The 12,538-nt window shown below is 54.1% G+C and overlaps 6 protein-coding genes across 6 annotated transcripts; 3 read left to right on the top strand and 3 right to left on the bottom strand.

The window, feature by feature from the left end:
* Positions 1-2,140: 2,140 nt before the first annotated feature.
* eglD-9 (putative endo-beta-1,4-glucanase D) lies at positions 2,141-3,007 on the top strand (the record flags this gene model as incomplete). Its single annotated transcript, XM_032022022.1, has 3 exons — positions 2,141-2,590; positions 2,646-2,827; positions 2,884-3,007. 3 exons carry the CDS (start codon positions 2,141-2,143, stop codon positions 3,005-3,007), a joined length of 756 nt encoding a protein of 251 aa, XP_031880962.1.
* A 728-nt stretch (positions 3,008-3,735) lies between these two features.
* On the top strand, positions 3,736-4,665 carry CGGC5_v004569 (uncharacterized protein; the record flags this gene model as incomplete). The annotated part of the gene is made up of 1 exon (XM_032022021.1): positions 3,736-4,665. The coding sequence occupies one exon, from the start codon at positions 3,736-3,738 to the stop codon at positions 4,663-4,665; it is 930 nt and encodes a 309-aa protein (XP_031881008.1).
* Positions 4,666-5,534: 869 nt separating this feature from the next.
* On the bottom strand, positions 5,535-7,122 carry CGGC5_v004568 (U6 small nuclear RNA (adenine-(43)-N(6))-methyltransferase; the record flags this gene model as incomplete). The annotated part of the gene is made up of 4 exons (XM_032022020.1): positions 5,535-6,472; positions 6,519-6,687; positions 6,735-6,855; positions 6,908-7,122. The coding sequence occupies 4 exons, from the start codon at positions 7,120-7,122 to the stop codon at positions 5,535-5,537; spliced, it is 1,443 nt and encodes a 480-aa protein (XP_031880961.1).
* A 596-nt stretch (positions 7,123-7,718) lies between these two features.
* Positions 7,719-8,759, bottom strand: CGGC5_v004567 (uncharacterized protein; the record flags this gene model as incomplete). Its single annotated transcript, XM_032022019.1, has 2 exons — positions 7,719-8,073; positions 8,128-8,759. 2 exons carry the CDS (start codon positions 8,757-8,759, stop codon positions 7,719-7,721), a joined length of 987 nt encoding a protein of 328 aa, XP_031880960.1.
* A 511-nt stretch (positions 8,760-9,270) lies between these two features.
* Positions 9,271-10,423, top strand: CGGC5_v004566 (FAM50 family protein; the record flags this gene model as incomplete). The annotated part of the gene is made up of 2 exons (XM_032022017.1): positions 9,271-9,993; positions 10,046-10,423. The coding sequence occupies 2 exons, from the start codon at positions 9,271-9,273 to the stop codon at positions 10,421-10,423; spliced, it is 1,101 nt and encodes a 366-aa protein (XP_031881039.1).
* Positions 10,424-10,510: 87 nt separating this feature from the next.
* CGGC5_v004565 (uncharacterized protein) lies at positions 10,511-11,119 on the bottom strand (the record flags this gene model as incomplete). The annotated part of the gene is made up of 1 exon (XM_032022016.1): positions 10,511-11,119. The coding sequence occupies one exon, from the start codon at positions 11,117-11,119 to the stop codon at positions 10,511-10,513; it is 609 nt and encodes a 202-aa protein (XP_031881065.1).
* Positions 11,120-12,538: the final 1,419 nt, after the last annotated feature.

The following is a 12,538-nucleotide window of genomic DNA, read 5'->3' as shown; positions in this document are numbered from 1 at the left end:
TATAACAGTACACTGAGGTCGTGGTCTGGGTAGTAGGTCGTAGGCTGATAGTAGATCGGTCGTCAGAGGCTAAGGTGATCAGTCTTAGGCTCAACAAGTAATTCGCAGTGAAGGTAAGCTGAGAGTATCCGTGAGGATGAATACTAAGTTGATTGCTGAAGAGCTATGGAGGTCTGACCATGAGCCAGGCTCAGGGTCATACTATATACAGGTTCCGAACAGTTCCTTACGATGCTGGATAGCTGGGATAGCTCATATCCAACATATCCATGGATAGCTAGGATAGCTCATATCCAACATATCCATCCTTATCTTATGTCCGTACTGTTCCCGAAGTCACGTGACCTGTACCATAGTTCTTCCTTTTCCGATGGTTTCTGGTTACACCTGTGTCACTGCTTACATATGTTCCGCGTTAGCCGCCGAGATCCCAGGCGGGGTTGTTCCAACGTGTTGTGCCTAACGGGTCGTAACACTTATATTCCCTTTAGTTATATAAAAATTCACAAAAGAATTCTTCACAAACTGGTGATAGATGGAGTAAGTCCAATCAACACCCTCAAAACTCATACTGAAGAAAGTCCGCTGCAACTCCGAGAAGCCAATTTTCAGTCTTGATCAAGATAGCCTACAGCTTACGAAATTCCTGCCTGAATATGTTGCTGTCAGAATTGTCGGAAGCTGACAGAAATATCAAAGGGAACGCGAGATAACGGTGGTAAATCCTCTGCTCGCCGTCAGAAGCATCAAGCCGATTATTTGTTCCCAGAACACATTCAGACAGACCAAGAGTATGGAACCAACACTGGGTCAGATCATTGGTCTCTCATGTGCTGGCGTTGCATGCCGTGTCCGCTGAAACCTCCTTAACCAGGGGCGCGCGCTTGTCCGTGCTTCTCGGGTCGCTGCTTGATGAATCCGAGAACGCGATACCCTCGCTTCATGCCCGGGCGGCCGCGCCAAGTGTGGTGAAATATTGAATCGAGAAGCTGCCCCATTGTATACGCAATATTTTCATGTATGTAAAACGCGTGGTCGCAAACCCGCAACTTGATCCTTACTGCGAAATCGAAAAGGCACGCCCGAGTGCAACTAGTATGGCATACGTTGTTGACGGATAACTACCGGGTCCCGAGATCACCGCTGTCGAAGTCTTCTCCTATTGTAAACACAGAGGACGTTCTTTTTCGACTTTCGGTTAAAGGGGTGAGCACTTATCATGACTATATCCAGACAATCATCGAAGGGATCCTGTCGAACAGCAAGATCTCGGCCTGGATGGCGGCTTGATACAGACTTTATGCAGAGAAACGAAAGGTCAAGTCGAGCAAAGTCACACTTGAGGCTCAGCTGGTGTATGATATCCAATTGTCATCTAAGGTAGAGTAATCAACTCGTAACCGTAACTTCGTATTAGGCTCTTCCCGCCTCCAATGTAGCAGCCAGGCAGTGGGGCCGAGCTTGCGGTTGGCGTTCCGCAGTCTTGGAACCCGAGATCATCGGGGCTCCACTTGAATCGTCCGAACTGTGCCCATATAAACATTTGACAGGATCTGGCCATAGCCAATGGCAAAAGGCGCGCTTGCCCGGTACTACATGATTGGGGCCTACGGAATGAATAAGGATTAGCCCCCACGCCTCGTGCTTTAAGCATACGGCTGGAAAACTCTAGACGGAAACAAATATATTGATCTTTGTTCATTTAAGTACTCTCCGTATTCATGGATCATCCTTTCCGACCGGCGGCTGGCGGCGATCTATCTGTATTCAGATGACGGCAGGGGGGCCATCGGACGAAATGCTCTTCGCTGCTCAGGGCGATTCGCAGTCGTCCAGTTTCAGCTTAAGACTGATCTTACCTGCTCCTTCGGGAAAGTCCAGCAGGTGGACTTGACCGACAGACGAGAGATTCCCGGATAAAGCTGGAAACATCCAAGTATATATCAAAGCCTTCAACTCAGTTCCATTGCTCTCATTTCTTTCCATCCTCATCCAGTTCTTTATCTCACCCTCCTTCATTCAACCACTGTCATTCGTTCCTCGCCAGCCGAGCCATTCGTTCTTTTGACCAAGTCGTCCAAGTTCTTCCTGCAACCGATCCGGATTCGTTGACGACCAACCTCACCCGACAACCACCAAAATGAAGTTCTCTCTCGCCACCGTCGTCGCCGTTGCGGCCCTCATGGCCGACTCCGCCTCCGCCCACTACTTCTTCGAGAAGATGGTCGTCAACGGCGTCGCCTCCGCCGACTACATGCGCTCCAGCACCCAGGGTTACCAGCCCCAGTCCAACAGCATCATGACCAGCAACACCTTCCGCTGCAACACCGGTGCCAAGGCCGCCGCCAAGACTGCCACCGTGGCTGCCGGCTCCGAGGTTGGCTTCCAGATGAACTTTGGCGCCAAGATCCAGCATCCCGGCCCCCTCCAGATCTGGATGAGCAAGGCTTCTGGCGATCTGTCCAGCTACGACGGCTCCGGCGACTGGTTCAAGGTCTACGAGTCTGGCCCGACCAAGTTCCCCCTGACTGGCGCTGCCGAGGAGTGGGGTGTATACAACAAGAACATCATCACCTTCACCGTCCCCAAGGTGCGTTTTTCTTCCCCGCTGCTGGGCTAGAGACTTTGAACTGACCGTTCTCCAGGACCTCGCTGCCGGCGACTATCTCGTCCGCCCCGAGCACCTTGCTCTGCACAAGCCCTCCGGCACGGAGTTCTACTTCAACTGCGGTCAGATGAAGGTCACTGGCTCTGGAACCAAGGTCCCCACAGCCACTGCCAAGTTCCCTGGTGTCTACGACTCCAACACTGCCGGTCTCTCCCCCAAGTAAGTATTCTCAGAAGCGGCTTTGCGAGTACAAAAAGTCTAACACCAAGCTTTAGGTTCTCTCTGTACCAGAACGCCAAGTCCTACCCCATGCCCGGCACCACTCTCGTCACCCGCGAGCTTTCCCTCCCCATGAGCCGCATCACCCGCGGCATGCGCGAGGAGACCAAGCAGGAGTAAATCTTCCCATGCCGAGGGTGACTCACAGGGGACCGATGAAATGTCAATATGGACATTCAGGATAAGGACGTCCACTGAACACTTTTTCCTTCGATGTATATCTCAGTTTAACCAGCCACACCATGTAGATACATAGTCGCAGGCCATTTGAGTAGCTTCAATACCAGAACGCGCACCAGATGCTAAAATACATAGTCCCGTCCATACGATCATAATATTTCCAGTGAATATTCGTATGCCTCCTCCAATTACATGAACATGCCCTACAACTGCAAGACGCGCTTCGAAGTTTTCATCAAGAACGCTCAACAGAACAACAGTAACAAAACACGTATCTAACTCTCAGGCACCTCGGCGTGACGTTGCTCTGTTCCTTCAGCGTATCTGGAATCCCCAAGGCGGATTTACTATCACACCGCAAGATCGATGGTGGTCCGAGAGCATGGACGTGAAAGCGCCATCTGAAGTCCTTCCGTAGGCAACCGTAAAGATCACTTCACCGCAAGACAGAACCAAGCACATCCAACCAACCATAGGCGGTGAGCCCGGATGGTTACCTTTGGTTAGGCCAACAAACATCTGCTGCAGCATGTGCCGTCTTATTTGGTGATACGTGTGTCACCAAACACCATCACCAGAAACCGTACAAAGTTAAAGCCTTCTCTTCATTATCATAAATTCTAACAACCTTTCATTGACAATATTAAAAATATTATCAGCCATCCAAAATGTTCCGCCCATGGACCTACAACCCCAACCCACCAGACTTCCCCTGGGTTCCTCCCGCCGCAGGCCCAGCCTACAACAATGTCCACAGCGGCAACCGCGTCAACATCAACACCTTCAACGCCTTCCCCCGCTTCGCCCAGACACCTTTCGCCTCGCGCCCCTTCGACTTTGCCTCTCTCTTCAACCTCCACCCCTACGGCAACAACCAGAACGGCCCCCTCCGCCCAGACGGCCGCCTCCGCAACCGCGTGACGGTCATCCTCCCCGACGGCAGCCGCATCCTCGTCGACCGCGACCTCATGCACGAGCACCTCCCGCGCACGCGCAACTTCGTCCCCGGCCTCGGCGGCGACTTCGCAGTCCCCGAATTCCTGCGCGGCTACAACCCGGGCTTCGAAGCCCCGGACTTCAACCCGCTGCGCTTCCGCGACGGCCTCAGCCGCGCGGCGGGCTTCGTGTTCCGATACATTGAGATGATGTGCCGCACGCACCAGCCGTACGGCGGCCCGCCCGAGTTCGACCTTTTCTCGCGCCCGCGGTTCCTGCTCGCGAACGAGAGGAATAGAGTGCAGGTCGTGCAGGAGGTGTACTGGCACCTGTTCCTGCTGTGCTGCGTGCTGGACCAGGACCGCGCGCTGGGGTGTTCGGATATGTTTGCGCGGTCGATTGGGGAGTTTCTGCTGGAGTTTATGCCGCGGGTTGAGGCGTTTATGCCGCCTGGGGCCGCCCAGTTGTTGTTTGTAGGGTATGCGAGGATCTTCCGGGAGACGCGGTCGGAGATGGACGTGTTGAGGGAGCTGTGGGATATGATGGATGCGCGCGATCAGCATTTGTTGAGAGCGACGATTGGGCCGCAGCTGGCGGGTAACGGGATGGGGAACAATGCGCAAAGGATGTGGACTGCTTTGAGGCACTTGGGCTTGGTGTGATAGATGGTAGGACTGTTTATGTTGTTCTTTTAGACCAGATCAGTCAACTTGGCTTGTTGATTGTTTCCTTTTGCTTGTTTCAATTGGAGTTGACATTCTTCAAAGCAGATAAATACGTCAATGTGACATCCCGCTGTGGTGATGAAAGATTGTGCTAATATTTCCAAGCTTACTTCCAAGCCGATGGCATTGGTCAACTAGTTTGATGCTTCTCTCCTCGTTCGCTTGACTATGCGGAGAATCTCCCGCAATTTGTCCTCTATATTGCTACTGGCACTCTTTTCCCATGTCTTTGATGAGATTTGCCTCGCTTACAATCTGAGACGCGGTGAGCAGTAAACGCAGTGCTTTCTATTGACGCCGTGAGGACAGGTGCGGCTCATGGGAATGCACTCGTCAACAACGGTTTCTGGTTTACTAGGCTGGTTGTCGGCCATTTCGGCAAAGTTTGTGGTTGCTGGAGATGTTTCTGGGATTGGTGTTGTGTATTTATGCTTTCCTGGAACTCAAGATGTTTCCTCTATCCAGGTGAGGTGGCCATCACTGCCATTTATAATTCTCGGCAACTGAAACTAGTGTCTGATTCACGACACTTTTTCTGGGTTTGACCACCGATTCACAGAGAAAAATCCGCATAATCGCCACAATATTTGAACGAAAAGCTTTCGTGTGGTTTATTCACTGAAACGGAACAGGCTGCGAGATGCCTGATCGCCCCTTTTTCAAGCTAGTTCACGGGTGGAAAGGCTCAGCACTTGTTACACAGGCGCATAGTAGCATGAATATGTTTGAGGTTGGATAGCCCGCGGTCAGTGTACCGCCTCTCTTCCTGGCCCACGATGAAGTTTGGTTCGCCGCTTCCTTATATGTCAATCTCTCATCGGTCCTTTCTCAGTCGGATTTGACAGTTTGGTCTTTACGAAGCCGCAAAAGCTGTCATAAAGTGGCTTGGAGTGTCCTTCTCTCCACGGGCAGATGACCTTAATCCTCCCCGCGCCGACCTCGAGGGCAAGCTCAAATCCGAACGCGCATTGCTCAGGTGTCGTGATATCCTCAGGCTTCTTTCCTTCCCTCTCTTCGCGCATCTTCTTCCTTCTCCATGCTCGGCTCCACACGTCCTCTCGCGCTCTGCCGATGCCAACGAGCTTCTCCCGATCCCACTCCCATGATATCAACTCCAAAGAATTCGCCAGCTCTTGCAGATTGTTCGCCAACGCTCCAACTCCCCTATCCAGTGGAAACTCTACAACCTCCGCCTCAGTGCTTGGAGGAAGCATACCCCTCCATTGAGCTGCTGCCAAGCCCCTCGCAGCCCTGTTGCAAGGCCTCATGGCCGCAAAGCTCCATGCAACAGCCCATCTCTTGGTCTTTGAGTTCGGTCCTTGAATGAACTCAGTAACCGCAAAGTTGTCGATTTTATGTTCTTGAAGCTTCTCCAAGATGGCGTCGAGGCTGGCCCTCTTGCCAAACATACTGGTGTACCACTGCACCTGCTCTCTCAATTCGAAAGACTCCTCCAGGATCCGGCCCACGAACGCGACCTCTCCGCCTTCGGTGGATTGTTCGTTCGGGGCGATGGTAAAGCGATTCTGCTGCTCTGTAGCCTTCGCTTGCTCGCACTCTTTGGCCTCCTCCTCGGAAGTATAGAATGGGGGATTGGTCATCACAAAGTCCAGGTGATCCACCCCGAGTCCCGCAGGATTCACCAACCTTTCTTCGGGGCTGCGTCTGACGACTCTGATGTAATTTTGCAGATTATTGAGTTTGACGTTTTGTTTTGCGTATGAACAGCTCTTCTCGTCGATATCTGCACTAGTCAGTTGCGAAGACTACCTGTGAGCGAGGAATGGTACCTGTTGCGAAAAAGGACCATCTTCGTTGTGTGTATCCGAGGAGAGGGAAGATGCATGACGCACCAGTCCCTACGTCCAGACCGACAACCCTGCGATGGTCTGGCTGCTCGTACGAAGTGCTATCGAGTAGGTCCTTGAGCCACAGGATGTAGTTGTGTCTCTGGGCGATCTTTAAGCAGTCAGCTTCTTGCTCAATGCGCCAAGGATTTTGCTTACAGGTGGGCATAATCGGTCAGCTGGCAAGTCGACTTGGAGACCAAAATGCTCCTTCAGCAGTGCGCTGTTGAGTGCGATGACGGCATGTGGGTCATTGAAGTCGAGGCTGTTCCCGCTAAGTCTGAGATGAAGTTAGCTGTATTCTCGCAATTCCGCGGTAGGAGATGCGTTACTTCGCGCCAAGTTTGCTGTGCTTCTTGCCCAAAGCAGCGTAGTCGTGCGTGCCGCTGTATAAGTCGCGATAACACGCGTCTGCGTGGGTGCCAGGCTCTGTTGGTCGTGGCGCTTCGAAAGTAGACCGTCCAATGCGCTGGAATTTGTGAGAGTCGGACGCGCTTTCTGCTTGAGTTTCGCTCGCCTCAAGATGCGACCTCTTTTCGCCGGCCATCTGTGATAGGATGTGCGTTAAAAGCCGGCCTAGTTTGGGGACGGGGCCTGCTGCCTATGCAGCCGTTGGAGCGCAAGGTGGGCGAACAAAAACAGCCGCCGATGAGCAGGCGTTTAAGGAGTAGAGAAATGCCACGATTCATGCGTCAAGACTGCGTCGGCTGCGATGGACGTGTATCTGAAGATGATTATCCTCGTCTACAGTCTTTGATGTTGATGCAATCCAGGGGATCGTTTCTCGTCGCGATTAGAGAATATAGAGGTGCAATGTGGGCCTCCGTATGCATATATGCATAAACGACGATGGAATATGCACTTAAAGCAAAGTGGTCCACTTTAGAGTCGGTGTTCTCAGAGAATCCCGCATCAATAAGCATAGGTAGACTGGAGGTTTACTGCTGCCCTTTGCGATCTCCGTTTTCCAAATCTTATTGAAGTCCATAAGTAAGATAAGACAAAGAGAAACAAAACTCTGGTAGGTACTCCAAAAATATGTCCAAACACAAAGGAAACACACGCAGTCGCCATGCAACGCTGTCGTCTACTCATCCGTCATGTCTAGTACATGCAACCACTCATCAGGCTCATGAAATCGTCTCACTGGCCCCACATAAGGACTCTCCATCTCCACCCCTCGAGCAGCTTCATATCGCTGTCGACAACCTCAACGTCGCCACGCTCAATCTTGGCGCCGAGCCGCTTCAGCCGCTTCGAGACGGTCTTGGCCACCATCAGGGAGACCTCGTTCGAAAAGATGTAAAGCACGGCGAAGACGAAGAAGGCAATGCTGGCAAAGCTGTTGCGCCCGAGAACGCTGTCTTTGATGCGCGCTAGCATAGCCTTACTCTTGGAGAAGGCATACTCGGTGTTGTTGCTCGCCTGGATGCTTGACCTGCCCTCGGACGAAGAAGGCCGACGGAAGACGCGCTTGACGGCTGGGATGAAGGTCGCCCTGCTCTCTGTCAGCTCACACGGCGCACCTCTGGATGTATCTCCAGCTACTTACACAGCTCCTCCAATGAGCCAATTCCTCCAACGGTGGTTCTCGCCTTCCTTGATCAGTACTCCAACCTCCTTTCGCAGCGTCTTCAGGTCCCCAACCAAAATGCGACCCTGCGCCCTAATTTGATCCTCCAGCTCCATCGTCGACGACCCGTCGGGGCGTCTCTTGCGCATGAGAGAAAGGTACTCCCGCATAGCGAACTGCGTGCTCGTCTTCAGCGACCGGATGTCCTGGGTTATGGTCGTGATCGGCTGGAGCGCAGCGGCGGGGCGGGGCAGCTCGGCCATGGTTCCCGCTTGGGAGGGAGGAGCCGGGTAGTAAGCGGCCGGCCCAGCCATCTTCTCGACTACAGGAGGCTGGACGGCGACCTTGGGAATTGGGGGAGGATGGCCATATGTGATGTACGGCGGCGCCGGTTGGCTCTGGCGGATGGAGTACTGGTCGGATTTGCGCGGAGGGTCTTCTTCTCGGGAAGGGCGGGGGTAATCCTCCGGACGGGTCGGTTGGGCGTACTCGGGCTGCGACTGAAGATACTTGTCTGCAGGCGGTGCTCCTCCTGTCGGGAAAGCCCCGGGGCCGTTGTACGGCGTAGACGACGTGTCAACGGGTCGGGCCTGTGTTTCCATGGTTGCCATGTTGAGACGCAGCGCAACCAAGTGACACCAAAGTCGCGGCGGTGAGGAAGAGCCTGGTTAGGGAATACGGGAACGGCAGCGAACCTAGAAGTGAGGGGTGTTCCTGGTTGAAATGCAAACAAAACAAAAACAGGAACCACTGTGGTTACATCAAGAAGGACAAGCGAGGATATGAGCTGAGCTGAGCTGTGAGATTGATCCGATTTAATAAGGTGGCGGGGGAATCCGAGGAAGCGTTGGAACAGCTCACCACCACTGCCCGCCTCGCCTCGCCTCGCTTCAGCGAAATGTGAGGTGACGGACAGCTGGAAGGCGGGATGGTGGGGCGGCACCTGCCAGCGAACGGCGGCTGGACCCACTGCGGGAAGAATAATGGGTCCATCACACAGTGCCCAATGACTTCGAAAACAATGACGCCGCACGTTGTTTGTCTTTGCTGCTGCTGCTCGATGTCGTAGCTCAAGCTTCGCCTCGACCATCTCTAGTTGTCGTGTCCACGCACACCTTCACAATGTCCGAACAGGCCCCCTCGCGCTTCACAGCGCCGAAGAAGACCACGACAGAGCGTCTATCGAGCAACACCGTCGGCCTGGTCCAGCTGTCCGACTACCGCAAGCGACACGCCGAAGTCCTCGACCAGCAGGAGCGCGAACGCGAAGCAGCCCTCTCCGGCACGTCCACCCCGAATCGATCACACTCCGCGACGCCCGACCCCGGCAGCGACTCTGGCAGTGGCGCAAGCAAGCCGAAGAAGAGAAAGAAGAAGATCGGGGGCAGCAAACTGTCCTTTGGCGACGATGAAGAGGAAGAGGAGGACGCGCTGCCGGTGAAGAAGGGGAAGAAGGACGCAGACAAGGACGGCGACGACAGCTCAGGGAAGAAGTCCAAGGTCGTTGCCAACTCTTCCGTTGCGTTTGTGCCTAAGGTCATGTCGAAGGCGGCTCTCCGACGGGAGGCGGCTGAGAGAGAAGCTTTGCGACGCGAGTTCCTGGCTATCCAAGAAGCTGTCAAGGCCACCGAGATTGCCGTTCCCTTCGTCTTCTACGACGGTTCCAACATCCCTGGAGGCACGGTACGTGTCAAGAAGGGCGACTACGTCTGGGTGTTCCTCGACAAGAGTCGCAAGGTCGGCGCAGAGCTTGGTGTAGGAGAAAAGGCCAATGCTAGGCGAGAGTGGGCACGCGTCGGTGTGGACGACTTGATGCTCGTGAGGGGGTCAATCATTATTCCGCATGTGGGTATAATCTTGTCTCTATTTCTGATTCTTGGCTAATCGTTCTCTGCAGCACTATGAATTCTACTTCTTCATCATCAACAAGAGCACTGGCCCCGACGGCCAGCAGCTCTTCACCTACGCTGCCGACGCCCCGCCCAAGACGGACGAGCCCGAAGCCGAGGAGACGCCCGCGGTCCCCGATGGCGGCCTGACCACCGCAGCCGCGTTGAAAGCTAAGGCGGCCGCTGTCAAGGCTCTGCCCGATATCAACACCCTCGAGGGGGCGACCGATGATCCGACCTTGACAAAGGTGGTGGACCGGCGCTGGTATGAGCGCAATAAGCACATCTACCCAGCGAGCATGTGGCAGGAGTTCGACCCCGAGAAAGACTACCAGAAGGAAGTCCGGAAAGATGCCGGCGGCAATACTTTCTTCTTCTCGAGGTGAACGTCTGTTGTTTAGTCGATTTGGATACATCGGCTGGGTAAAATATTCGTAAGGAAGGATTGTGCCGAGAGGCATTCGATGAATCCTTCAGCCTGCGAAGAGGCGAACTGCAAGGATGGCTCCGAGGATTAGAAACCACCCTGGCCAGAAGACCATGATAATCAGCATGTTGCCCCCGGGACCGAGTATCGTTGTCGCAAACTCCATGAAAACCTTTTTTCTCATATGCCGAATCTTCTTGGAGTTCCACGCCGTTCGCATCGAAAATCGAAGCGCCGACAGGGACTTTCGGGAGACATACGCCGAATGGGAGACGAAGAGTCTAGCCGCAACCACCGTCGACGAGAGTGTTGAGGTTGCGAGAAGGTGACCGTAGACGAACAACAGCGACGAGGCGATTGCGGCAAGCCTCTGAAAACGGATGGCAAGGTCGAAAGTTGGTCCAAAGAGGGCGATGAGGGACCGTTGCCGAATGTTCACGCCGGGCTCGTGCGTCGACGACGTGAGGATGGCGACTTTGTTCATGATGGCAGATGAGGTCTCAGCAAGGGCTTGATCACGACCTATGGCGGTGCCTATGGGAGCACAGGGGTTCAGGTGAGGGGTATGATGGGTGCTGCCGCCGTCAGCATCAGGAGGGGCAGCGGCATGGGCAACTTCGCGCTGGAATTCGAGATATTTATTGACTGGAGGCATGGCATCCGGTCACCAACGACTGAATGCAACGATACCCGTTCTTCCCTCCCACGCGGCTACTGCGCTTCTTTTCCGGTGCTCAGAATCGGAATCTTTGTGAAACTTGATCAGAGGAGCGACATTCGAGATACAACAATTCTTCAATAACCATGATAGTGGCAGGCGCCTCGGTGCCGCTATTTACCTTAACAGCGCTCTTGTCCAGAATATTCCACCCCCTCCACCATGTCCATGTCGAACACCCCAAACTCGGAAGGAAGCTGCGACGGCCGCCCCACCACTACCACCGAGACCCTTTTTTTCTACGGGCAAACCATGGCACCCACGTGGGGCTCTTTGCGCGCCGGATCGGGGGTTGAGGTTGGCATCGCATGCTGCGGGAAATGAGAACGTGGGATGTGATTCTTTCTCATTCGTTGGTGAGCATCTGCGCGGTTCCAAGAGCGGAGAGGTTCGAAGGTTCGCGCGGGTTTGTGTTACCCCTCCCCCGCGCTTGGAGGACGAAGAGAGGATCTGAACTCTTCTTTGATCACTCGTGACTGAGGAAATGGTATTCCACGATCTGTTGGAATCCTGAGAGTATTACAGATGAGCAGAGCTTCAACAATTGACCTAATTACAACACCAAGAGCTTTGCAGGCTCAGCTCATCTGCGATGCTGAATCTCTCAACTAAAGGGAGGTGCCCTGATCTTCATTGTGCCACACCTTGGCTCCCGCTGCCCCTCATGATGACCTCTATCTTATCTCATCCATCGCTGCAGGATCCGGAGGTTTCTGGGCCTGTCGGGAGGGGAGGCTGGGCCCATGTGCCGGCTCCGTGACTCGGGCGCCGGGCGTGGGCGATGGACGCTTCTTCATAGGCTCGTGTCTTCCCGCCGCTTCCGCCGGATTCTGTAGTGGAGGGGTCGGGTCCGTTCGGGATTGGGGGGCTCAGGCACGCGCCTCAGTTGCAACTTGTGGCTGGTGTTACCCACACTGAAGAGATGTTATCTCTTCGTCTGCATCCTCTTCATCTCCCTACTCGCAGTCTTCATTAAACGAGTGGGCAACTCATCCTCATGAAGTGATTAGGAAAACCGGTTGGACCTGTTTGGTTGCTGACGGGTTCGTGCCCTACTGGCGATCTCTCTGGAAGGGCCGTGCTTCGAATGTTCCCTGGCCTCATATTCTACGCAGCGGTTAGAGGCCAGTATTCTGGGTTGATGTCCACTTGAGATGCGAACTACAGGCCTCCAGGGTTCCTGAATGCGGTATGCTCAAAAAGTCAGAGGCTTTTCTTGGTCTCCTGAAGCCCTCGTGAGCCCCTCGCCGCCAACTACCCCGCCATCGTGCCCGCATTCCCACCCTCGGTCCGTTTGCCTGCGATGCGACCGGTCCATTGAATCAATACAACCCGCCAAAATCCATCACTCGGGGT

This window comes from Colletotrichum fructicola, assembly GCF_000319635.2.
Source record: "Colletotrichum fructicola Nara gc5 chromosome Unknown KSG_Nara_v1_contig02, whole genome shotgun sequence".
NCBI classification, from domain to species: Eukaryota; Fungi; Ascomycota; class Sordariomycetes; order Glomerellales; family Glomerellaceae; genus Colletotrichum; species Colletotrichum fructicola.
This window is presented reverse-complemented; position numbering and strand designations above follow the sequence as displayed.